Below are 27,967 nucleotides of genomic sequence, written 5' to 3' on the forward strand. Positions count from 1 at the left end.
GTCTGTCTGTCTGTCTGTCTGTCTCTCTCTCTCTCTCTCTCTCTCTCTCTCTGTCTCTCTCTGTCTCTCTCTGTCTCTCTCTCTCTCTCTCTCTCTGAGTGTGTGTATATACATATATAACAAGGCAGGCCTTGAACTAACAGTTCCACCTGCCTCTACCTTCCAGGTGCTGGAATGAAATGTATGATCCACCATACCCTTTCCTGATATATCTACTTTAGAAAAAGTTTGACAGTTTTTTAAAAATCAATTAATTATTTTATTTATTTACATCCCAAATGTTGCCCCCATCCTCCATCCCCTTTGCTTCTGAGAGGGCGGCCCACTAGGAATCCCCTCCCCCTGGAGCATCAAGTCTCTACAGGACTAGGTTCGTCCTCTCCCACTGAGGCCAGACAAGGCAGCTCCCAGGGCTCCCGGTTAGTTGACACTGTTGGACTACTTATGGAGTTGCCAAAAAGTCAAACATATTCTTTTCATGTAACCAAGCACTTCCATTTCTAGATACTCAAGGGCAATGCAAGTATATCTTAATTTAGAATCATGTGTGCAAGTGTTCATAGTAGCTTTGTATCAGGAAAAAAGACTTGTGAGCAGATAAGCAAATCAGAACAGGCTATTCTCTGCTGGGGGAATGTGATTTAATCTTATGCATGCTAAGTAAAAAGATCTATACACAGGGCTGGCAGCGTAGCTGTATAATAGAGATGCTGCTTAATTCACAAAATACCCTGGGTTAATTCTCCAGCACCAGAAAAACAAACAAACAAACAAACAAGAAGAATTTTGAAGTTTATCTTAAGAATAATGAGAAGCGCCAGGCGTGGTGGCGCACACCATTAATCCCAGCACTTGGGAGGCAGCGGCAGGCGGATTTTTGAGTTTGGTCTACAATGTGAGTTCCAGTACAGCCAGGGCTATACAGAGAAACCCTGCCTTGAAAAACAAAAACAAAAAAACAAAAAACAAACAAAAAAATTTTAAACATCTATAATGCTGGACGTGGTGGCGCACGCCTTTAATCCCAGCACTGGGGAGGCAGAGGCAAGCAGATTTCTGAGTTTGAGGCCAGCCTGGTCTACAAAGCCCAGGACAGCCAGGGCTATACAGAGAAACCCTGTCTCGAAAAACCAATAATAATAATAATAATAATAATAATAATAATAATAATAATAATAAGGAGGGCTGGGGAAATGGTTCAGAAGTTATGAATGCTTACTGTTCTTATAGAGGATCCAAGTCTAGTTCTTAGCACCCATGTCAGGTGGCTCACAGCAGAGAATCATTCTGAAATCTTGGCTAGCCTGGAACTTGCTTTGTAGAGTAGGCTGGCCTGGCACTTGTGGTGCTCCCCCTACTTCTCTGTCCTGAATGCTGGGATTATAGGCTTGTGCCACCACTCTGCTTTTGATAAATGACCCCCGAGAGAGAAGTAAGCTCTCAGAGTTTTGAATCTTGGGTTATTACTGTCAGTGCTGCTTGGAAAACTGAAGGCAGTGCCAGTTTTGTTCAGAATAAAGGCTCTAAAGCTCTTCTGAATTCCTGCCTCCTGCTGAGAACTGGGTCTCTTCTTGGACATGAGGACATGGTGTTCTAATAAGTGCAGGAACATCTCTCAAATTGGCTGGATTGTACACATCCCAGTGATCTGATCTTTCTCCTTGGTGACTAGACTTGCTATGTGTTTCACTGGAGATCTTTCCCCTCTCAACACTGTATCCATAGTCTTCATATCTCTAGTCAGTCCACTCATCTACTCTGCCCTGCTCCATCTCCACTTTAGTTTCCTTGTAAATTTGTCTCTGAAACTTCTGTTTCTTAACCAGATCTGAGAGTCTTCCCAGGGTTAATATTCTCAGTCTTAAACTTTTGATCTCTTTCTGAGGACAAGGGTTTATCTATTCACTCAGTTAGCCAGCCAGCATTTACTGATTTTGTGCTTGAAATGGAGAATGTTAGCAGCGATGACATACCGGACTCTCGGGAATAAAATGAGTTAAACTTGGTTCTTGCCCTTTTCTGGATGTGGCATGTGAACAACGCAGAACATGAAAATTCATGCGCTGGAACTATGTACAAAGTGCTTTGAAGCATTGGACAGTGAGCAGTAAATGACTAACTCTGCCTTGGGGAGAGAACTCTGAATTTCCTCTGCCATAGTAAGAATAGTAAGAGGCTGCTTATGTCTTACACGACTCAGCTCTCTCATTCCATCATGTGAGCTCCAGATACCCAACTCTGAATCCCCTCCTGAAGGTTGAGGAGTGAGAGTGAAAGTCTCCTAACCTCGGCTTGGCCTTTCTTGTGACCAACCCCATCCTGATGCTGCTTAGAGGTTGCATTAGGATGTGCCATTAGCATACAAAGATAGCCTTATCATTTTGAAAGATCACAAGGATTTTAGGAGATGTATGCCTGAAAATAGCAATGGAGATTAATATGTCTGTACATATGTAAATACATGCTGTGTTCAAGGGACATAATTTAATAAAGCTCTGCGCCATGGAGAAGATTGATGGTTATCTGAAGGAAAAGCACCAGAGAAGGGCATCAGATTCCCTGGAACTGGAGTTAACCAATAGTTCTTAGTATCCATGTAGGTGCTGAGAATGAAACCTCAGTCCTCTGGAAGAAGAGCTGGTGCTCTTACCTGGTGAGCTTTCTTCTCAGCTCCCCTAACCCCTTTAAGACGAGGTCTTATTCTGAATTTCAGGCCGACTTGAACCTGGTGGTGAGCTGCTCCCTGGCATCCTAGGATTGTAGGTTTGAGTATTAGTAACCAACATGACAGTTTTTGGAAACTGAATGAAATAAATGTTTTACTTGAAGGAAAACAACTGATAATATCTGCTGCCAATTGTAAAATCCCAATTTTTAAGTGAAAATTAAATTTCTGAAAATTTATGTCAGTTACTGTGTGTTTGATAGCTTTTCTGATTAAATCACTGGTGACATTAATGATTATGATTATTTTGATATTGTCTAAATAGAATGTGTCAACATTTGTTTTTGTTTTTGTTTTTTCAAGACAGAGTTTCTCTGTGTAGCCCTGGCTGTCCTGGAACTCACTCTGTAGACCGGGCTGGCCTTGAACTCAGAAATCCGCCTGCCTCTGCCTCCCAAGTGCTGGGATTAAAGGCGTGCGTCACCACTGCCTGGCTATGTGTCAACATTTGAATATTATGCATAACCTAGATCCCAGTATTTCCAAATGAGCTGTGTATCATATTACAAAAGCATGCATATATAAAAGATTCATTCAAAGTACAAGGTAGACCAATGGATATGAATATTACAGAGTTCAACAGGGTTATTCATATAGTTTCAGATTTGCAGGTAGTCTTAAACTAACCTTGGCCATGTGTCAAGTTTATATACAAAAGCAGAGAATAGCCATAGTTTTTATCTGGAAAAGCTATTAAAATAACCCCCGCCCCTTTCCATCTATATGTCTGTGTTTGATCCTCAGTGAAAGCTGTGTTACAACAGCTTAAATGTGAAAGTAGATACAAAAATGTGAAACACTCTTAATTCAATGTGTAGCTAAGGATGACCTTGAACTTCTGATCTTCCTGCTTCTCCCTCTCAAGAGCTGAGATTGCAGGCTTTGCACACTCTACCAACTGAGCTGCATTTTTCAGCCCAGAAAACAGTTTTCATTAAGCATGCTGTTTTCCTTAACGTATTAGGAACATTATATTCTCTAATTAATATCTAAGCATAAAGATTTGTTTTAATATCTCTTTTCTTTGTTTACATTTACCTGTTTTCTTATCTCTTCTTCCAGATTTCAGTTCTCTGTAGCCTTGAGCTCCCTATATAGCTGAGTTGCTTTTACATTGCTGATCCTCCTGCCTCCACCTTCCAAGTTTTTGTTAAGATTGCCACCACACTTGACTTCTTTAAAAAAAAAATTATCATTGTATATATGTATGGTGTGTATGTGTGTGTGTGCATGTGCACACATGCAAGAGTATGTCCAGGCTTACACATGCCATGGCTCATATAGAGGCCAGAGGGTGAAACTTTCAGAACGTAGTTTTCTCTGTTCCCTATGAGAGATCTGGGAATTGAACTCGGTCATTGGCTTACACACCAAGCAACTTTATCCGCTGAACTGTCTTGCTGACCCTCGGTAGACACCAGATAAGTATCAAACAGTTCTTTGGGATTAAAAAAAATTGACTAAAAAGTTTAGGTATGGTGGTGCACACCTTTAATCCTAGCACTTGGGTGGCAGAGGCTGGCAGACCTCTGAGTTCAAGGCCAGCCTGGTTTACAGTGAGTTCCAGGACAATCAGGGCTGTTAAACAGAGAAATCCTGTCTCAAAAAAAAAAAAAAAAAAAAGAGTTTGACTATATACAGAGATCATTAGATTAAAAGTTCAAGAACTTGGGCCTGGGCCTGGATCTTCTTTTTGCTTCTAGTTATTTTCTTTTGTTCCCCCTAAAGTTAATATTAAGGTATTATTTAAATAATTTTTTTAACGGAGCATCTTATCAAGAAATTAGATTTTGGTTGCTGCTAGGGATGTGCTAACCTTAATTCATGGAGATCACAGTCAAATGGCATAATGTTAAAAATACAGTTGTAGCACTGTGTGGTAAATGTTACTAGTGATGCAAATAAATGTGGAGGGAGTTCAGGTCATTGTTAGAGTCTTACAGTGAATCAGTTGTCTATTCACTTAGAACAGGCTTCTTAAATCTTTCCTACATGTGACCTTTTTTTGCTTGAGATATTTTATGTAACTCCAGATGTACAAGTATACAAAGCTGGGATTCTACTTCACACCTGTAATTCCAGCTTGGGGAGACAGGAACAGTAGGATGCCTGGGGCTGGCTAGCCACCTAGCCCAGCAGAATTGGTGAACATCAGTTTCAGTGACAGACTGTCTCAAAAAACAAGGCTTACGCTTGTAATTCCAGCACTCTGGAGGTAGGGTAGGCAGATTCTTTTGAGTTTGAGGCCAACCTGGTCTATATAATGAGTTCCGGGCTAGACCTTGCCTCATCCCTTTTCCCACCAAAGTCTGACATCTGAGCCGCAGTGTTTCCAGGCAAGTGTTCCTTGGTGCTGTGTGGTGCGATGGCCCGCTCTGTGCAGAGTCGGCATGTGTGCGTTCAGAACCAAGGCTGCAGTGGAGTTGTACAGTCCAGCATGGGAACACCTTAGAGTCATTATGCATTTTATTTTTAATTAATTTTTGGTCATTGCATGTTCAGAGCCTTTTTGTCTTGCCACCTTTTGCTTTTCAACTCCCACATTCAGTTATGTAACCAACAATTTAAGAAGCTGTGACGTAAGTGGCAGGGCTAGTCACTCACATTCAGAGAACTGGGACTGCTTTGATTCTTCTAATTCTGTCAGGAAAAGTCAGTTATGTGGAGATGGAAATTATTCACCTGCTGATCAGGGAGAAAGAATATTGGAAATGTATTAAATATCAGATGATTATTTATTTTCAAATTAAATTTTTTTTTTATGTAACGACAGGATCTCATATCATCCAACCTGGCTTTGGTTTCCCTAAGTCGTCAAGACTCCAAGTGCTGTGCTCTTGATTCTGTTATTATGCCTGGGCAACACCATGCCTTGCGTGAGAGGTGCTTTAATACATACAGTTAAATGTCATTCTCACAAAAGTGCATGTAGCAGATTATTACTTCATTTTGCAGATAAGAAAAGGAGGTTTGAGATAGTTCAACCACTTGTCTAATGCCACTTAGTTTATAGTTGATTAAGGATGGAATTTTGGTATATGTGTTTTTGACATTTAATTCAGGATTCTTTCATTGTAGTAAAAAGAAAAATGTATTGATAAATATGTGGATCTCTTGTGGTATTCCAGATGGCTGTGGGAAGCTTGCCTGTGTGGAAGATACAGAAAAGGTCTCAGGGAGGACAAGGAGACAGCTTAGGAAATGCTCAGATGAAGGAGTTATTTGTAAATTTTGGCTGACATGATTTTCTGGATATGGTTCTAACACTATGTGGGACATCAAACTTTTGTCCTCTCTTAGCCTCATCCCCTTAATCCTCTATGCTAGAGGTTGCCAGCAGCAAAGGTCACCTGTCTGTCTGCTCAGGTTACATATCGCCTGTTGGTAGAATACAAACGTCTTGCAGTTGACATAGGCGTTTGGGGAAAGTGCTGGGTGACCTTAGGGAATGTCCAGCCTCAAGGCCTGGAGCCTGGTAAACTATTTCCATTATTTTAAAAAGCCTACTAAATCTGCATAATACTTATGAAAGCACTATATGTACCTTTAGTGACAAAGTAAGAGGTGTCAGTAAGAGTCCCTAGGTGGATAGGCTATAGCAGGACAAAGGGTAAATCTGGAGAGATTGGACTGAAGGACAGGAAGGACAATAAAAGCCACCTACCTTTATTGATATGTGAGGCTTCTCTAGTTAGGCTATGGTCGATATTATATGTGTTTCTTATGACAAAGTAAACAAAAAGGAAAACTATGACATTTAGTTTTCGAATTAGAATTAGAATTGCTTTGGTGCTAAAAACATTATATGAATTTACATTTGTTTATTTGACCAATAATTATATTTAAAATAACACATTTCCTTGATTATTAGTGAATACAAGTTTTTTTCCCTGTATGTGTTGTCCCTTTGGTTTTTCCACTCTGACTTGTAAGTTAGCTCTTTGTACTGTTGTCAGTGTCCTAGAGCAGGCCTAGCCCTAAGTTAGACTGGCCTGCTGGAGAGCTATTAGGATGCTAAAGCATTGCTTCTGTATGGGGAAGCGCAACAGTTTCCAAGAGGCGAGTACAGGTTGGATGATGCACTCCTGTCACTGTATATGTAGCTGATTAAAATGCTTCTATGAGGAGTCAGGAACTGGAAGCTAAGATTGCTGACACAAGAAGCTGGTGGGGGCTGAGTGGCATCTCTGAGTAATGTTGTCCCTTGGTTTTTCCATATAGAGTTTTGCCGGATTGACAAGCCCCTGTGCCACAGTGAGGATGAGAAGCTCAGCTTCGAGGCCGTCCGCAACATCCATAAGCTGATGGATGATGATGCCAATGGTGATGTGGATGTGGAAGAAAGTGATGAGGTAATCTTCTTTCCTTCTGTGGCTCTTCGCTCTGTGTGTGAAATGATCCCTGAAAGCTGCCTGGACTGATCTGTGTGGAGAGACTGCCTCTGCTTGCTGCCTTCTAGGAATTAATTCCCGTCAGGTGGGATGATGCCCAGCATAACAGGTCTCCATTTGCTGACTGGTGGATAGCATAACACTGACCTAACTATTTGGGAGGGAAGGGTATCCCTCCGATGGGCTCACTGTCTCTAGTTTCCCTGGGTCTTTAGTGTGGTCTTGCTGTGGAAAGAGAATGTTAATCTGTATGCAGCCCTCTGTTGGTGTGTGAGAAAGAAGGCAAACTCCCCAAGGTTCGTGACTTCTCATAGAAGCATTTTAATCAACTACATATACAGAGCCCACCTTTTGGGGTTTTATATTCTTACTTGGGAAGAAGAAGCAAATCTCAGGATGGTCAGTCTATTTTTAAAGGCACAGTTTACAGAAGCCAGGTGTCTTAGTTAGGGTTTTACTGCTGCTATGAACAGACACCATGACCAAGGCAAGTCTTATACAAAAGAACATTTAATTGGGGCTGGCTTACAGGTTCAGAGGTTCAGTCCATTATCATCAAGGTGGGAGCATGGCAGTATCCAGGCAGGCATGGCACAGGCAGAGCTGAGAGTTCTACATCTTCATCCAAAGGCTGCTAGTGGAAGACTGACTTCCAGGCAACTGGGGTGAGAGTCTTAAGCCCACACCCACAGTGATACACTTATTCCAAGAAGGCCACACCTTCAGATGGTGCCACTCCCTGGTCCAAGAATATACAAACCATCACACCAGGTAATAAGAACTAGAGAAAAAAAACTCTTAAAAAGAGCTGCTTTACTGTTGTACCTTTGGCATTACTATAGTTACAGGTCAGTAGAGCCCAGAGTAAAAGAGCATCACGTAGGAAAGATGTGAAGGTTTCTTATTTCAAACTCAACACAAACCAGCAGTTTGTTGAAGCTACACGGCCATGCTAAATATTCAATAGTCACACAGTGTCCGTTAGGACAGAGAAGCCTAGTCTCTTCTTTCTGTAAATAGTCTACCTTTGAGTTTTGTGTCCCGTTTTGGATGTCACATCATCAGAATGATTTAGAACAGCAAGAGACTGTCCAGAGAGGAGGTTATGGATGATAAAGACTATAGACGTTAATGAATAGCATCTAACAGTTCATTAACATCAATGTCTGTCTGTGTCCTTCACAGTGCTATGTATGAAGGCAGGGTGGTGAAAGGATAGACTAAGAGATACATTCTTTTCTCACTACAGTAAAGAAACTGGAGTCTGGAAAAGAAGCAACGGGTTTCTGGTTGTTGTGGGAAAATATCTGAGAAAACTAACTGAAAGAAGGAAGAATTTATTGTAGCTCACTGTTTGAGAATTGTTTCCGGGCATGTAGTTAGTCAGACAAACAAATCATTTCAAGGAGCACATGACAGAAGCGAGGTCCTCACATCATGGCAATTAGAAAAGAGAGACCAGAACAGTCGTAGAACAAGATATATCTTCTTAGTTTATTCCCAGACACACCACTGTATTTCCTACAACTATATTATTAATCCACCAGAACAATAATCCATTGATAAGTCAGAGCTTTTGTGATCTAATCATTTCTCAGTGATGAGACTGGTCAATTATCACATTAAACCCCTGACACTGAAGTAATATATTTGACTTCAAATACAGAAGGAATTAAGAAGTCGATTTTGAAAATGACAAATTGGCTGAGCATTGTGGTTCAGCCCTGCACATACACAGTCCTGTTCACATCCAGCGCTCTGGATGTGGGGGAAAGAGAATCAGGAGTTCAAGTCGAGTCTGACCAAGGCTACGGCTACATTAGACCTTCTCTAAAGCAAATGGTAATGAAAACTGTGGAACTAGTTGTCATTGATTGATCTCTTACTCTGTGTGAGACCTCAATAAGCTCTTTACATAGTTACTCTAATTTTCTTAACAGTCTTTGGAAATTGGTTTTATTATTAGGGAACTGAGATGCTAGAAAGTTTACACATGTACTTAAAGATACATACTAGATTTGGGCCTATATCTGATTTCAAAGCCCATGCTATTATGTATTGTATTGTTTCCTTTATTTATTTTATTTTTTATTATTATTTTCTTTATTTACATTTCAAATGTTATCCCGAAAGTTCCCTATACTTCCCCCCCCCTGCTCCCCTACCCACCCACTCCCACTACTTGGCCCAGGCCTTCCCCTGTGCTGGGTCATATAAAGTTTGCAAGACCAAGGGGCCTCACTTCCCAATGATGGCCATCTTCTGCTACATATGCAGCTAGAGACACGCGCTCAGGGGGTACTGGTTAGTTCACATTGTTGTTGCACCTACAGGGTTGCAGCCCCCTTCAGCTCCTTGGGTACTTTCTCTAGCTCCTCCATTGGGGGCCCTGTGTTCCATCCAATAGCTGACTGTGAGCATCCACTTCTGTGTTTGCCAGGCACTGGCATAGCCTCACAAGAGGCCACTATATCAGGGTCCCTTCAGCAGAATCTTGCTGGCATGTGCATTAGTATCTGGGTTTGGTGGCTGATGATGGGATGGATCCCTGGATGGGGTAGTCTCTGGATAGTCCATCCTTTCATCTTAACTCTAAATTTTGTCTCTGTACCTATATCCTTTCATGAGTATTTTGTTCCTTATTCTAAGGAGGAATGAAGTATCCACACAATGGTCATCCTTGGTTTTCTTGTGTTTTGCAAAATGTATCTTGGGTATTCTAAGTTTCTGGGTAGAACAGGACCAATTAAAAGCTAGGATTATTTTTCTGGGATAAAGAATTGCTTAATAGTTAGAGATATTTTGTTATGGAGGAGACTGGCTCATTAAATATTGAATCCTCCGTCATTGAAGACAGGGCAAGTAGAAAACAGCATTCTGCTAATTGATTGGTAGAGGGGATTCTTCTGTAAAGATCAATAGTGTGTAAGGAATTGAAGGGTGAATAAGGTAGAGTTTGAATAGATTAGAAGTGGTAGAGTCACCTGAGTTATAGAGAATCAGAGTGATGATGTAAGTATAGCTGTGGTAAGAAGCACAGTGGAGTGGTTTGGTTAAACAAAGGAACCAATCACTGAACTAAAAACTGGCAAGGAACATGGGGCCCTAGATGTTCTGTATTTATTGAGTACTGTATTTATTGAGTCTGTTAATTAGAAGCTAAACAGACCCAACAACTATGGGCAATGTATTTAAATTTTTAAGTCTCATCTAGAAATATTACTGGCCTTCAAGGGACCACGTTCCTGTTAGGAAAGAGGTCTAGAAATATCCTGATCATTTTCCTAGCATTGCCCAGAGACTGGAGAATGAGGAGCTCAACAACTGGGAAAGTGATGTAGTAACGGCTAGAGAGATGGTCAGAGGTTAAGAGTGCTTGTTGCTCTTACAGATGACCAGGGTTTGGCTCTAAGTATCAACGTGGGGGCTTACAACTGTCTGTAACTCTCGTTCCAGGGGATCCAACACCCTCTTGACTGCCACTACAATGCAGGGAAAACAGATATTCATACACATAAAATAAGTAAATCTTTTTTTAATTTTTGAAAAGTAATGTAACAGCACTTGGGAGGCAGAAGCAGGAAGATCTCTGTGAATTTGAGGCCAGCCTGGTCTAAAGAGTGAGATCCTGTCTCAAAAAATAATGTTGATATAATACAAGCTCTGCACATTTCTGGATATCTTTGTCAACACTCCTCCCCTTTTCACATTTTGTTGAGTTGCTTTGTCAAAGAGGAAAGGAAGAAAATGTTCCCTTAGAGGAATCCTAGAGGAATGTTACCACAACAAAAATCTCATCAGCACAAACTGTTCTAAAATAACACAAAAGCTGTCACCCACTTTCTCACCAGTGGTGAGATGATGTTCCTTTTCAGCATAGCTTCTGCCTTGCCTGGGGTGCCCCGTTCTCACTGTAATCTCAGCTCTCTGTGGTCAGAGGTTAGAGATTCACTATTGTGCAGTTTCATGGTCACTTGTCATTTTGAGATCTAGAGTGAGAAACTAGTAAAACTGTGTGTGCTTCAGTTGTCCAAACATGTGTGAGACAGATTGGCGTTCAGGATCTAGCTAGAAAGTTAGGTAGATATAGCAGAGCTGAGGTAATGGATGGTAAGGTGGTGTAGAAAAATTCATGTTGCACTGGTTGTCAAAGACCTCAGACTTTTGTGACCTATCTAAGCATACTGCAGATTACCCAGGAAGTCTGAAAGGATATACTATTAAAACCTCATTTAAGCCAGGTGTGGTGTCACAAGCCTGTGATCCCAGATACTTGGAAAGCTGAGGAAGGAAACAAGTTCAAGGCCTGCCTGGTCTTACAGAGTTTAGAGCTAGTCTGGGTAACTTAGTGAGTGAAAGTTAGTAAAAGAGCTTGGGGTATATATCACAGTGCATGCTAGCATGCATGAAGGACTAGGTTTAATCTCTAGGCCACCTTCTCCCAAAGCCCACTTTATTCTGCCTCATACTGGAAAGTTTTTCAGATAACCAAAAGAACTGAAAGGTTTACCTCAGTGCTAAGTTTTAAAATTTTTTTTGATGTTTTGGCCTCATGAATGCTAGGTAATTGCTCTGCCTCTGAGCCACATCCCACAACTCATTTTGTGTTTTGTTGAGATACGAACAGGCTCTGAAGCTTGTGTATGCCTAGCACTGATTATGTAGCCTAGGCTGACCTATTGTGTGCCAGATATCGTGCTTGTGGCTTTGTATACATTAAATTCTGATAATAATTTTGAAAATAGTTATTTTCTTTAAATAGTTGGGGAAATTCCTTCTAAGTTAAAGTTTTTTTTTTGTTTTTTTTTTTTTGTTTTGCTTAAGATCACATAGCCAGTAAATAGCAAAGACAAGTTTTGAAAACAGGCCTATTTGAATCTATTCTTTCTGATGATGATAATAATTGAGTCTATTCTGTGTTCCTGGTATTATACAAGGTGCTTTCTATGCATTAGTCATTAAATACTTGCATAAATTTCATAAGCTACCTACCAGTTGCTAATGAAGAAAGAGGCTGTAATTTTCAAAGTTTTTAAAGGGGCAAAGTCAGGTCTAATTTTGGCTTCAGATGTGGAAAATTTTAACAATACCACCACCACCATCACTTTCTCTTCTTCCTCTTCCTCCTTCTCTTCATCTTCTTCCTCTTTCTCTTCCTCCTCCTCTTCCTGCTCCTCCTAATCATCATCATCATCATCATCATCATCATCATCATCATCATCATCATCATCATCATCATCATCTCTTTCTTTCAGACACTGGCTGTGTTGGGTAACTTTATGTTAACCTGACACAAACTAATATCATCTGGGAGAAGAAACCTCAATTAGGAAAATACCTCTATAATATCCAGCTGTACAGCATTTTCTTAATTTGTGTTGAAGGGGGAAGGCCCATCACCATTGTAAGTGGTGCTATCCCTGGGTTGGTTGTCCTCAGTTCTATTAGAAGGCAGGCTGAGCAAACTAAGAAGCAAGCCAGTAAGCAGCACCCCTCCATGACTTCTGCATCAGCTCCTGCTTCCAGGATCCTGCCCTGTTTGAATCCCCATCCTGAATTTTTTAAATGATGAACTATGATGTGGAAGTTTAAGCCAAATAAACTCTCTTACCCTGCCCCCTCACCCCCAAACGTACTCTTGTTCATGGTGTTTCATCACAGCAATGGAAACTCTAATTAGGACACTAAACAAAACCTTAGTGTGCTTTCTCTAGCACTTTGGGCTTTCTCATTGTTTTTCTAACATTACTCCTGTTTTGCCATGTGGCTGCTTGCTGATAGTCACTGCTGAACATGCTGGCCTAACTCAAAAGGTATGGCTTTCTTTTGTTCTTTTCCATAGTCTTATATCTTGACTACTCTATTTTCTCTCAAACTCTAATGATATTGTCCTTGAGCTTTTTTTTTTTCTTTTTCTTTTTCTTTTTCTTTTCTTTTCTTTTCTTTTTTCTTTTCTTTTTCTTTCTTTCTTTCTTTCTTTTTCTTTTTTTTTGAGAGAGAGAAGGGGGCTGGGGTGGGAGGAGTTACAAAACAACAAAATCAAAATGATTAGTGAGCAAGCAAGACAATTTTTCTCCTTTTTTTTTTTCCTTCATTCCTTATTAGTCAGGGTTTTTTTGCTGTGAAGAGGCACCATGACCATGGCAACTCTTATATAGGAAAACATTGAATTGGGGCTCGCTTATAGTGGCATGGTAGCACGCAGGCAGACATGGTACTGGAGAGGTAGCTTGAGTTCTACATCTGGGTCAGCAGGAAGAGAGAGTGACACTGGGCCAGGTTTGAGCATCTGAAACCTCAAAGCCCACCCCCAGTGACACACTTCCTCCAGCAAGGCTGCACATCCTGATAGTGCCACTCTCTATGAGCCTATGGGGAACATTTTCATTCCAACCACCACACCTGCCACTCCCTCCCTCCTTTCTTTCTTTAAAAAAAGACTTTCCCTTGTTTTTTTTATTTTTTGTGAATTTCACATCATATATCCCAATTCCACTCATCTCCCCATCTATTCATATCAGCCCTCTGCCCTTGCAACCTCCTCCCCAAAAGAAAACAAAAAAATAAAACCAATGAACAAAACAAATCTTGTCCTGGAAACTGTAGTGTATCACATTGTGTCCCACAGTATACCCCTTTGTCCACACATCTTTACTTGCAGATACTCATGGCAGTGAGTCCTTGGTCTGATTTGAGAACTCTGGCTTTTGGTACACTATCAGTAGTGGATTCTAACTGGAACACCTCTTGGATATCTGTTGTTGCCTGTGTCATGGGGATCCTGCAGCTTTGGATCTGCAAGACTGTTTCCTTCACACACTCCAGAAGTTTATAGATGGGGAAGATGTTGGGGTAGGCCAACTCAAAGCCCTGGATCTGGGCCTGGGTGGAACTGAGTTGGTCAGCCTGCCAACTTCCCTGCACCTACACCATCAAGGTGAGCTCTCCAGCACTGGCCCAGCTAGCTCACCAATGCCCCAGCCAACAAGGGGCTGGGCCAGCTCTCTTGCTGTCATGACCTCATAATCCCATGACCTCAGGGCCAGCTCCCCCGTCTGTCACAGGTGATGAGAAGGGAGATGGCAGGAGATCATCTCTCCCTGTCCATGCCACTTCATGATAGACAAGTGTTGGGGCCAACTCTCCCTGGCTCATGCCCTTGGGGCCAGTTCATCATTTCCACAGCCCCCATCAGGGCCGGTTCTACTGTGTTACCCAGGTGTGGTGCAGGGCCCACTCTCCCAAGTGCTGCAGCCAGCAAGGGCTGAGGCCAGCTCTGCACAGGCCTTGGAAATTAACATGTTCCTAGGTGGCAGCCCAGACCAGGGACATGTACATGTCCTTTGGTGCTTTTATATATAATCCATGAACATCAACACAGGCACCCCACTGCTGCATGCCAAGGACTCAGATATGGCCCTCAGCTGCAGCCTGGGATGGGACCTTCACCATAGTCTCAGGTGGTAGGGCAGGCTATTTACATCAGGACATCAGGCTATTCCTCTTCACCCTTGAGTTTCCAGTTCTGCCTCTCTTCATTGTGCTCAACCCATTCTGCCTCTCTTTCTCTCCCATCTCTCCACCACAACTTGCGTACATACTGGCACCCATTGCAGGTGGACAGCTGGCGGCTCTGGGTGTCTTTTGCCCACCTGCTCCTTATGGCAGCAGGCACTCCTTATGATATGTCTCATCATGTAGACCTGGCTGTCCTGAAACTCACTTTGTAGACGAGGCTTGCCTTGAACTCACAGAGGTCTATTTGCTTCTGCCTCCCAAGTGCTAGCATTAAAGTCATGTAGCACTACACCTGCTGCAAGACAATTTCTAATGAAGTGCTAAACTGAGCGGTATTGGGTGGGCTCTGGGGGTATTGAGTGTTGTGAGTAAGGACGAGAAAGTCAGGGAGGTGCATGCAAGGTGACAGATAACGGGTACATGGCGAGGCTTCCCAAGCGATCGCACGGAAGGCGGGGGGGGGGGGGGAAGGCCAGCCCTGTCTTTTTGAATACTGGGATTACTAAGACATGTCTCTTCATCTGGTAAAGGGGTATCCCTACCGCATGCCCTAACACTTGCTAGTGGGTTATGTATGCGGTTTCATTCACTCCTCAGTTTTTCTGTGAGTTGGAAGTGACTAACTGCATTTAAAAACAAATAAACTGTGAATAGCGTACCATTGTTTATTTAATTAAAGTCTTATAGCTCACAGTCTGGCTGTGGGTCATCTGATGGTTCATGTTCTACCGAATTGGTTCCCTTACTTTATGCTACTGATATCCCACGCATGCTCTTCATAAACCACCGTTGTGTTCTTATATAAATGAACTGTAATCCTGCTCTTGCTCTGCCTATAAAAATTTCTCATCACCAAGGCCTAAATTAGGTTTCTGAACCTCACTGTAATTGGTATTTTAGTGCAGATGATTCTTTGTTATGGGGAGCTATCTGTGCATTTTAGGATAGTGAGTGGCATCCTAGCTCTACAACATAGGCTAGGAGCAAACCTTCCTCTGTTCCATTTGACAGCCCAAAATATTGGCAGTTATGAATGGTAGTTTACCTGAGGAGTAATTATTTTCTTGAATATTTCTGGTTTGAAGTAAATGGTTTTTTTTTTCCTAAGAAATCTCCCCTACTTTGGGAAGTAACATTCCTCTTTCATTTGGCATATACTGTGTGTGTGTCATGATTATTTGGGGTCATCCTCATTTGTCTCACAGGACACTGTAATTTCCATTAGGAGGTAGGAACCATGCATGGGTTTTTAAAAGTCAATTATTTTTATTTTACGTGTAAGATTGTTTTGCATATATATATTGCCTGTGTTCCTGGTGCCAGAAATTGTCACTGGGTCCACTGGACCTGGCAATGTTAATCATTGTGAGCTTCCAATGTGGTTGCTTAGAACAGAGCTCAGTCCTCTATCAGAGCAGCAAGTGCTCTTAACCACTGAGTCATTTCTCCAGTCCCAATGTGGTTTTTGTTTTTTGAGACGGGGTCTTGCTCTGTAGCCCAGTGATAGACTGTGATGAGAAACTGTAGCTGAAGTGAACCCTTTCCTCCCCAAGTTGCTTTGATCATGGTATTTTATCAAAGCAATAAAAACCCTAAGACAATAGTTAACACCTTTTATACCAGTAATTTGGAGGCAGAGGCTTGGGGAATTTCTGTGAGGCCAGCATAGTTTACATATCATGTTCCAGGCCAGCCAGGGATACACATTGAGACCCTTTCTCAAAACAACAAAACAAAGCAAATATCAAGTCTGAATATGACCTTTAGAGTCTGGCCTGAGTCCAGTATTTCTATGGTCAAGTATTTTAGAACTTCACTTTCCTCATTTATGAAATTGAGATGAAGATTGGTTTAGATACACTTTGTCTTTGGCAAGGGTTAGTTAAGATAAAAATGGTCTATAGCAGAAACACTAGGTATTTTTGTTTTGTTTTGTTTTGAGACTAAATGTAGCCCTGGCTGGTCTGGAACTAAGTAGACAAAACTGAAGCTGGCAAAATGGCTCAGCGGGTAAGAGTACTGGCTGCTCTTCTGAAGGTCCTGAGTTCAAATCCCAGCAACCACATGGTGGTTCACACCCACCCGTAATGAGATCTGATGCCCTTTTCTGGTGTGTCTGAAGACAGCTATAGTGTACTTATTTATAATTATAAATCTTTGGGCCAGAGTGAGCAGAAGTCCTAAAATTCAATTCCCAACAACCATGTGAAGGCTCATAACCATCTATCTATACATCTATAGTGTACTCATATACAATCAATCAATATACAATTAATCAATCAATCAATCAATAAACTTTAGACCAAACTGGCCTTGAACCTGTGGTGATTCCTCGATTCTGCCTCCTGCTGACAGGAGTAGAGTTTAAGGGACAGAGTGCTGATATTCAGAGGGCTGTAGGAGTTTCAAGAAGAATCAGTTGTGATGACCTAGTATATGGTGTAAAGGGGAAGATACATTGTCATTTGGCACTCAAGCAAGGGTCCCAGTTGGCAGACACACGGAGCTACACATTTCAGAGAGTAGGCGTGCTCTGCAATCTGTCTCAGTGACTTGCCAGATACAGGCTGAGGCAGCAGCTCCCCCAGATAGCCTTCGTCATGCTTCCAGGAAGACCAGAAGGTGGCTTGCTTTGACAGACAGGGAAATTCTTTCTCACTATGCAGGCTGTTGTTTTCCCTCCTCCTTTCTTTGTTGTGGCGTTTGCTTTGTCTCTTCTTGATGACAGTCCTGCTGCTGACTATATGTATTAGCATCCTTATGTTTTTTTATCTGTATGTATATTACTTTGTACTTGTAGGGGTATATGTCTTTCTGCATTTAGATACATCACTGTCTGTAACAAAAAGAAGAACAAATTCTGAGTTAGGAAAATTGAGTCAGAATAAAAAAGGTTAGGGGCAAAGGGTTAGGCCTACAGTATGTGCAGCCTGGAGGTAAAATGGAAGCCTCAAAGTTGCTGATAATGTAATCAACATGTATATTTACCCACATGTCTCTGTCTATGTGTATGTCATGTTTAGTGTGAATCAAAAATACTAGGAAGAATTGACTTCCAATACTTTTGCTTCAATCGAGGATTAATGACCCTCTCTGTTTTTGTTTTGTTCTCTCTTCACCACCTCAACCTCTTCTCTTCCTTCTCCAAATATTTAATTTTTGCTCCAGTATTTAGTGCTGACTACTGGGTCTACAAAAGACAGTAAAGCAGACACGCTTTCCTCCTATGAAGATTTTGTATATCATTGGTGGGCATGGTGCCACAGTCCCATAATTCCAGCATTCAGAAGGTTGAAACTGCAGTATCAGGAGTTCAAGGCTACTGTCAGCTACATAGTGAGCTCCAGGCTGGGTTTTGTGATAAGACATAGAGACCAGTGAGATGGATCATCAGTAAAGGCATCTTGCCAAGCCTGATGACCTGAGTTTGGTCCCTGGCACCCACATGGTAGAAAGAGAGAACACACTTCCACAAGTTATTTTTTGGCCTCCACAAGCATGTTGTGGTACACACTGAGTAAATAAATGTAATAAAATTTTATTTATACAAGCAGGTGAACTCAACATGTTTTGGGAAAAGAGAAGGAAATTAACCATCTGAGAATGGCAAAGGAAGACCCAGAGAGATGGTGCTTCAGATAAACCTGGAAGGAGGTTGAGCAGTTATCCTGGGGAGATGGCTGAGAAGTATATATACCAGGTAGAGGACCAAGGGTGATGTCATTGACAGCTAGTGAGTCAGTAGTCTCTTCATTTGAACATTGAATATTACAGGTAGATAAAGTAGGAGATGAGGTCAGAAAGGCAGGCCTTAGGCAGACTACACAATACTGAAGAACTTAGAATTTTGTCCTCAAAATGGTGAACACTCAATAGAGCTAGCTCTACTTTAACTGAGGTATGTTAGGAGCAGGCTCTGGAGAGGACATAAAACTGGAACTTAATTTTTAAAGATGAGCTGGAGCTTACCAGGTAAAAGAAGAGCATTTGAGAAAAGGGAAATTTGATGAGTTTTGAAGGTAGGTAGGAAGCCAAAAACATAGCCTATTTGGGAGACATGAGTAGGGAGATGTCTACAGAAGATCCTTCACCACCCAGGGACATCAGTAGTAGATTTCTTCAGTGAGTGATAGGAGGCTTAAACAAACAAACAAAACAAAAAACAAAAAAAAAAAAAACCCAAAAAACCAAAAACCCTACATGGATACGAAGGATCCTTTGTAGATAAGAGTCATGCACACAGTACAGTAGTGTGTTGCTTAGTTTCTGTTCATTTCTTCTCAGTGCCCAGTAGCCATAGGCCTTCCATATATATATATATATATATATATATATATATATATATATATATATATATCTCCATCCACATAGCCATGCACCTCAGATTTGCTATATGAACAAGGACAACTTCTGATTCTACCACTTCTACCTTCCAAGGAGTACAACATTGTCTCATGTGTTACTTTACTTGAACCATGGTATTATGGTTTGCATATAAAGTATTCTTCCAAAAGGCTCATGTATAGAAGGCTTAGTTTTTAGGTAGTGGTACTACTGAGAAGTAGTTAGATCATAAGTGGAGCTTACTTCATCAATAGGCTTGACTTCAATTATTAGCTGTATGGAAAGGAGAGGTTCAGTAACAGGAAGTCACTAAAGGCCTGCCTTTGAAGGTTATACCTTATTCCTAAGACATGCCTTCTCTTGCTCTATTTCCTGACTACCATGTGGAGAGTAGCTTTCCTTCCTCATGCCTTCTGCCACGCTGTTTCTACCTTACCCAAGGCATGAAAGCAATGGATCCAATTGACCATAGATCAAAGCCTTTGAAACCAGGAGCCAAAATAAATCTTTTTCCCCTTAGGTTTTCTGAAGAAATTGTTACAGTAATGGGGAGGTGATTATCATATATGATTTCCTCTCTATTTGAACATAATTAAAATGGCTGTTCTGGTATTATTTCTGTTAAACTTGACATGTAGTCACTCTTTTTTTTCTTTTTTTCTTTTTATTATTATTACTTTCTTTCTTTACATTTCAAATACTATCCCGAATGTTCCCTATACTCCCCCCCCGCGCCCCTGCTCCCCTACCCACCCACTCCCACTACTTGGCCCAGGCCTTCCCCTGTGCTGGGTCATACAAAGTTTACAAGACCAAGGGGCCTCACTTCCCAATGATGGCCGATTAGGCCATCTTCTGCTACATATGCAGCTAGAGACACGCGCTCAGGGGTACTGGTTAGTTCATATTGTTGTTCCACCTACAGGGTTGCAGCCCCCTTCAGCTCCTTGGGTACTTTCTCTAGCTCCTCCATTGGGGGCCCTGTGTTCCATCCAATAGCTGACTGTGAGCATCCACTTCTGTGTTTGCCAGGCACTGGCATAGCCTCACAAGAGGCCGCNATATCAGGGTCCCTTCAGCAGAATCTTGTTGGCATGTGCATTAGTATCTGGGTTTGATGGCTGATGATGGGATGGATCCCCGGATGGGATAGTCTCTGGATAGTCCATCCTTTCATTTTAGCTCTAAATTTTTTCTCTGTATCTATATCATTTCATGGGTATTTTGTTCCTTATTCTAAGGAGGAATGAAGTATCCACACGATGGTCATCCTTCTTGGTTTTCTTGTGTTTTGCAAAATGTATCTTGGGTATTCTGAGTTTCTGGGCTAATATCCGCTTATCAGTGAATGTAGTCACTCTTAAAGGGAGTTCTGTTGCTTGCCTTTCTGTTGTGTGGTTTTACTTTTCTATTCATACATCTTGCAGGTCTTTTTGAAAGGACATATGATAGCAACTTCAGGTACTATACCAACTTCTGTGGGACTTATTTACTTGTTTTTACTTGTTTAATGACCAGCTAGATTATTTTAACAGTCTTCCTCTCCACTCTCTTTGATTCCACTCCATAGAACATACAGTCTTACACATGGACACAGGCATTTTTCGGTGATAATGGTTCTGGCAGAGCTGTATTTGACATCTCTTTTCCTGCTTCATCCAGTTTTGAAGCTCCATCAGTTGTAATATTATTACTTTCTTATTTTCAGCAGTGCCTTGGGGTATAAATTACTTAGCATGACCCTGTTGTATTAGATCTCCTTTGAAGGGATCATTTCTTGAGATTTGCACTTACACCGGGGAGTTCTTTCCAGATACTTTGTATCCAGTTCTCTCTAGCAAACTCTGATATATAATTTGATATATAATGTTCACGTAGGCTTTATTTTCCCTAGTTTCATCTGAGTTCAACTGTGATATAAAATATTAAGTGAAAAATTCCATAAAAAGCAATTCATAAGCTTTTATTATGTATATGTTGTTATTGGGGATTGAACTCAGGACCTTGTACATGAAGGAAGGTATCCTACCACTTAGCCATGCCCCGGCCCCTGTAAATTTTAAATTATGAACTATTCTGTGTAGAATGTTGAAATCAAATGCTTTGACCATTCCTGGGTGTGAATCATCTCTCTGTTCAGAGTATCCTTGCTATATATGATAGCCACCTGTTAGTCACTCTGAATGTCAGGTACATTGAGTGGTATTGCAATGCTGTGTTCAAGCAACCCTTGTTTACTTAATAGAAGTGGAACAAGTAGCAATACTGGCAAGTTAGACATGCCAAAGAAAAAGAATAAAGTGTTTTAAGAGAAAAGGTGAAAGTTTCAGTTAATGAGAAAAGAAAAAAGAGATATGCTGAAGTTGTTAAGCAGTGAAAATCAACCTATCTGTGAAAGTGTAAAAATAATTTTGTTGTTATATCTCAAATTGCAAAAGTTATTGTCACAGTATCATCATCCTAATATGGAGTTAACATATCATTGGTATATTTGTATGAGAAAAATCCATTCTCCATAGAGTTTGGTACTGTCCACCATTTAACATAGTATGTGCACATGTAGGGGTGGGACGGAAATGGAATGTGTTCTCTGTAGAGAAGAGGGGACACTTCAGGAAACCATAAATACCTCTCCAGATGTCTTTTTACCACAACTAATACTGTCTACATGGCATCTTTAGTCTTGAACTTATAGGGATTTGAAGCCTGATTTCCCTCCAGGCAATGCCTTTGAGCAAAGGTTCTAGAACGATCCTTAAATAATACTCTCCCTTTAGGAGTTGAGTACTTGTCAGTTGGACATCAGTAGCTTCAGGTCTCCATTGATTGTTACCTTATTAGTTGTGGAACTGGTAGTTGGAAGTCCAGCATCTGCCGTGCTGCTGCATCCTGACAGTATGAGGGCTGAGCAGAAGGTGACAGGCCTGCCTGGTGACCACATTCATAGAACTTGACATCAGCCATGGGTAGCTGGTAGTAAGATATGGAATGTTAGTATCCGATCTCTAGGCATCTAGGGGAAAAGCAGCCCTTTGTACTTACTTACTTTATACTTTGTACTTACCTTTGTACTTACTTTGTACTTAGGACAGATTTACTGTCTCTGTGGGCAGAGTCAGTTAGTAGCAGGGTCAAACACTGCTACACTTTTGCTTTCTTATCAAATTTTGGTAGGTTTTCTTGAGCATATGTTTTCTTTATTTGTTATATGCTCTTAGAGCTTTTGAAAGATATCTTCCTCAGTTTTTTCTTTTTCTTGAAAATAGATTTCTTTTCACAGATAATATATCCAGATTATGGTTTCCTCTCCCTCTTCTCCTCTCAGTTCCTGCCCACCTCCCCTCCCATCCAGGTCTACTCTCTTCCTATTTCTCATTAGAGAATAAACAAGCCTCTGTAATACAATGTAATAGAATATAACAAAATATAATACTAGAAAACAAAACCTAACACATTAGAATTGGGCAAAACAAGCAGAAGGAAAGAGACCAGGAGAAGGCACAAGGAACAGAGACCCATCATTTGCACATGTAGTAATTCCATAAAAACACTAAACTGTGAGCCTTAGTACATACACAAAGGACTTATAGGGTAAAAGGAGAGAAAGAAAAATATATAAATAAAAAATTTAAAAGTAATTAGTTAAAATTGAAAAAAAAAAAAAAAAAGGAGTCCTGATACATTAATTAGACAATTAGACAAGGAATCTCCAAAGACACTGCTGAGTTTTGTGTTGTTTTGTTTTGTTCTGTTTCTCTTGGCCATCTACTGCGGCGGCATGCAGCCGAACCGTAAGAATACTATTTTTTTCTCCATTGATCCTTTGGAGGAAGCTAAATTTTCATTTTCAAGTGGTTATCTGTTGGAGATTGCTTCTGGGTGAGGGATGGAAGGATGGAGATGTGCGTCTGCTTCTCCTTTCAGCGTTAGGATCCTACCTGGTGCACACAGGCCCTGAGCATGCTGCTTCAGTTTCTGTGAGGCCATACATACATGGATAGCGTTGATTTACAGGCCTTGTTCTTGGTGTCCTCCGTCCCCTCTGTCTCTCACACTCTTTGTGTCTGCTCTTCCATGGGGCTCCCTGAGCCCTGAGGGGAGAGATTTAATGGAGACATCCCATCTAGGGCTGAGCATTTCAAGGTCTCTAACTCACTGCATAAGGTCTGGCTGTGGGTCTCCATGTTTATCCCCATCTGCAGCAGGAGGAAGCTTCTCTGAGGATGGCTGAGTATAGCAGGATGTCATGAAGAGTCATTTTATTGCTACTTTTTTTTTTTTAAAGAACAGCAGTATATGTTTTTATTCTAGGTCTCTGGGCTCTCTAGTCTCAGGTTCTTAGTCATTCAAACAGTTTTAGGTATAAACTCATCTCATGGAGAGGGCCTCAAGTCAAATCAGATATTGATTGGCTATTCCCACAAGTTTTGTGCTACCATTGTCCTAGCACATAGTGCAAGCTGACCAGCGTTGTAGATCAAAGTTTTGTGTCTGGAATTGTGTTTACATTTCTTTTCTGGTAGCATACAGAGTACCTTTCTGTACCAAGGGCACTAGAAAGTAGGGATAAATGCTCTTTGCAGGCACCAGCTCAACTTCTCCATGCTAAATGAGTTGTGTAAGTGTTGTCTGCAGCAATGGGGCCTTGCTGTCAGTTTGTGGAGAGATAGTCTTTGCAATAGACTTGATTTGGGGATTTCCATGGGACCACTTTGGCCAAAAACTCATTAGATGTAATCCAATCCCCATGGAGGAAGTTTCATTTTGTGACAAGAGATGTCCAGTTGGAACTCTGTCCCTCCCATTATTTGGTGATTTTATTTAGATCACCTTCATATATGTGTATACTTAGAAGCTTTTACTGTATTAGGTTCCCATACTACCCCTCAAACAGCCCTTAATTTTAGCTGTCTCTCCCATATACCTTCCTTTGTCCTCTCCCCTCCCCCTCCACACTTGATCCTCCTGTTCCAGCTCATCCATCCATCCATCCATCCATAACTACTTATTCCATTTCTCTTCCCTAATGAGATTTCTCTGTTCTCCCCTATTCTGTACCTAGTCTCTGTGGTTCTACGGATTGTAGTTTTGTTATCATTGACTTAACAGCTAATATCAATGTATAAGTAAGTACATACCATGTTTGTCTTTCTGAGTCTGGGAGACCCCACTCAGAATGATTTTTTTCTAGTTCCATCCATTTACTTTACTCAGTGTGTAAATGTACCATATTTAAAAAACATCTTTTTCTGTTGAGGGATGTATAAGTTGTTTCTAATTTCTGGCACTATGAGTAGAGCAATAAGAACATGTTTGAACAAATGTCTCTGTGATAGAATGAAGCATCCTTTGGGTATATGCCCAGGAGTGGTATCGCTGGGTCTTGAGGTAGATTGGTTCCTATCTTCCTAAGGACCACCATACTTATTTCCATTGTAACTGAACAATTTATCCTGTACAATTTATCCATGAGCAGTGAATGAGTATTTCCCTATACATCCTTGCTAGCATGAGCCCACTTGTTTTGTTAATCTCAATTGTTCTGATAGATATATGATGAAATCTCAACGTAGTTTTGATTTGCATTTCCCTGATATCTAAGGAGGTTGAGGGTTTCTTTAAGTGTTTATCAGCCAGTTGAGTTTCCCCTTTTTAGAATTCTCTCTTTAGATCCGTGCCCCATATTTTAATTGGGTTCTTTGTTTTCTCGATATCTAGTTTCTTTAGTTCTTTATATATTTTGGATGTGTAGTTGGTAAAAATCTTTTCCCGTTATGTTGGCTGCCACTTTGAATGATGGTGAAGCTTCTCAGTATCAGGAAGTTCCACTTATTAATTGTGGATCTCAGTGCCTGAGCTAACAGTGTTTTCTGTTCAGAAAGTCTTTTCCTGGGCCAGTGAGTTCAGTGCTCTTCCCCACTTTCTCTTCTATCAAGTTCAGTGTATCTGGTTTTATGTTGATGTCTTTGATTGATATGGAGTTAAGTTTTGTGCAGGATGATAAATATGAATATATTTGCATTCTACACATAGATGTCCAGTTGGATGAAGATGGAATCTTTTTCCTACTGTGTATTTCTGGCTTTATCAAAATCAGATGTCTATCAGTGTGTGGATTAATGTCTAGGTCTTGATCAGTTTGCAAAAAACTGTCACTTTTTGTGTTAGTACCAAGTGGTTTTTATTGCTATAGCTCTGTAGTCCAACTTGAAATTGGGGGTCATGATACTTCCAGTCGTTCTTTTATTATTCGGGATTGTTTTAGCTATCCTTGGTGTTTCCTATTCCATATGAAGCTGAAGATTGTCCTATCAAGATCTGTGAAGAATTGTCCTGGAATACTGATAGATATTGCCTTGAATCTGTAGATTATTTTGGTAGGATGGCCACTTTTACTATATTAATTCTATTAATTCATGAGCATGGGAGATCTTTCCATCTTCTGATATTTTCTTCAGTTTCTTTCTTCAGTGTTTTAATGGTTTTTATATACAAATATTTCACTTTCTTGGTTAAAGTTTCCTCAAAATGTTTTATATTGAGGTCATTTTCTGATTTCTTTAATTAATAATTAATTAATTAATGAGTACACTGTAGCTACCTTCAGACACATCAGAAGAAGGTATCAGATCCCATTTACAGATGGTTGTGGGCCACCATGTGGTTGCTGGGAATTGAACTCAGGACCTCTGGGAGAACAGTCAGTGCTCTTAACCACTGAGCCATCTCTCCAGCCCTCCTGATTTCTTTCTCAGTCTGTTTGTCACTTGTATATAGAAGGCTACTGAATTATGTGAGTTAATTTTTTGTATTCAGTGTTTTTGCTAAAAGAGTTTATCAGCTATAGGAGTTTTTGGTGGGATTTTTAGGTGCTATCATCTGCAAATAAAGGTACTGCTTCTTCTCCAGTTTGTACGCCCTTGGTCTCCTTCTGCTATCTTACTACTCTAGCTAAGACTTTAAGTATACACTGAATAGGAATGAAGGGTGTGTATTGCTCCTGATATTAGTGTAATTGTTTGGAGTTTCTCTCCATTTAATTTGATGTTGGCTATGAGATTGTTGTAAACTGCATTTATTAGGTTTAGGTATGTCCTAATGTTTCCTTAATATCTCCTGGACTTTTATCATGAAGAGGTATTGGATTTTATCAAAAGCCTTTTCTAAATGTAATGAGAATATCATGCTGTTTCTGTCCTTCAGTTTGTTTATGTGATAGACTGCATTTATTGATTTATGTATGTTGAACTGTCCCTGCATCTCTGGGGTAATCATGGTGGATGATCTTTTGATGTGTTCTTGGATTTGGTTTGCAAGTATTTCATTGAGAATTTTTGCACCTATGTTCATAAGGGAAATTGGTCTGTAATTTTCTTTGTTGGGTCTTCATGTGCGTTAAATATCAAGGTAACTATGGCCTCATAAGATGGATTAGGCGATGGCCCTTCTGTTTCTCTTTTGTGGAGTAATAGAATTCTGTAGTAAAACCCTCTGGCCCTGGCTTTTTTGTTTGCGAGACTTTTAGTGACTGCTCCCATTTCATAGGGGTTATACATCTGCTTTAATTGCTTATCTGGTCTTGATTTAACTTTGGAAGAGGAATGTATCAAGGAAATTTCCCATTTCTTTTAGATTTTCCAACTTGGTTAAGTACAGGCTGTTTTTTTTGTTTTGTTTTGTTTTGAGACAGGGTTTCTCTGTGTAGCCCTGGCTGTCCTGGAACTCACTCTGTAGACCAGGCTGGCCTCGAACTCAGAAATCCTCCTGCCTCTGCCTCCTGAGTGTTGGGACTAAAGGCGTGCACCACCACTGCCTGGCAAAGTACTGGTTTTTAATGCATGTCCTATGATTCTCTGAGTTTCCTCAATGTCTATTGTTAAATCCCCCTTTCTGATTTTAGTTAACTTTAATATTCTTCTTTGTCTTTTAGTTAATTTGGATAAGGATTTGTCAACCTTACTGATTTTTCTCAAAGAACCAATTCTTTGTTTTATTGATGCATTGTCTATTTTGTTTGTTTCTACTTTATTGATCTCAGCTCTGAGTTTGATAATTTCTTGCTGTCTACTTTTTGGTGTGACTTTTACGTTTGTTCTAGAGCTTTCAGGTGTGCTATTAAGTTTCTAGTATGAGATCTCTCCTTTTTTTTTTTTTTTTTTAAAATGCGGGTACTCAGTGATGCGAACTTGTTCCTCTGAGCTAGGTGAGAATCTGCAATCAGCCTAACTGCTCTCCTGGCTTGAGTGGCCTGTGGGTTCTTGGAGAATCTCCTCCTCAGTTTTACTGGAGACTTCATCCGTATAGCTTCTCATGGTGTCAAGCTATAAGTGCCTTCTATCCCATCAGTTTTTATAAATATCCTTTCTTCCATCTAGGCATTAGCCCAACTGACCCAGTTTAGCTTGGAGATTGGGTGTTCATGGTGGTATGGCATAGACTGCAGATATCCTCCCTGCTGCATTCTGTCCAGTGCTGTGTATTCATTCTGTGTAGATATGGCATCGTTGACCCCAATTAAGAAGAGGTTCTTTTCTCTCTGAGGAAATTCTTTCTAATTAGTGATCTATTTCTGTCCTTCTATCATAAAACAAAGGTCACCAACTGGCAGTCCTTGACTGTTTTTGGATACTTTGGTCCTAATAGTTTGCAAGACTGGAGATGTTAGAGTGACCCAGTCTTTGCTGTTCTGCTCTGATGCATGGAAAGCTTCAACCTTAGATGTTGCCTTTAGGATTTGAGCAGTGTCATGTACCTAATAGGATGGTTCCATGATAAGGCTGCCCTTCGTCAGCCACGTATTCTCTGCTTTCACTCGTGCTGGTGTTGGACATAAGGGAAAGAAAAGATGTCGCTGCTTTGGAGGAAGCTTCCTTGTGGCAGAGAACTGGGAAGCAGTTAAGGATTCTGTATTTTTTTTGTAATTTCTTTTTAAAAATTTATTATTATTTTCTTTATTTACATTTCAAATGTTATCCCGAAAGTTCCCTAT

The 27,967-nt window shown here is 40.7% G+C and overlaps 1 protein-coding gene across 4 annotated transcripts in view; it reads left to right on the top strand.

Moving 5' to 3' along the window:
• Positions 1–27,967, top strand: part of Stim1 (stromal interaction molecule 1) — a 180,512-nt gene that overhangs the window by 90,051 nt on the left and 62,494 nt on the right. For all 4 annotated transcript variants that reach the window (XM_021199447.1, XM_029539084.1, XM_021199457.2 and 1 more), the window contains exon 2: positions 6,947–7,077. In XM_021199447.1, coding sequence (XP_021055106.1) covers positions 6,947–7,077 — 131 coding nt within the window. The remainder of the gene's footprint in view (positions 1–6,946; positions 7,078–27,967) is intronic.

This window comes from Mus pahari, chromosome 1 (assembly GCF_900095145.1).
Source record: "Mus pahari chromosome 1, PAHARI_EIJ_v1.1, whole genome shotgun sequence".
Classification (NCBI taxonomy): domain Eukaryota; kingdom Metazoa; phylum Chordata; class Mammalia; order Rodentia; family Muridae; genus Mus; species Mus pahari.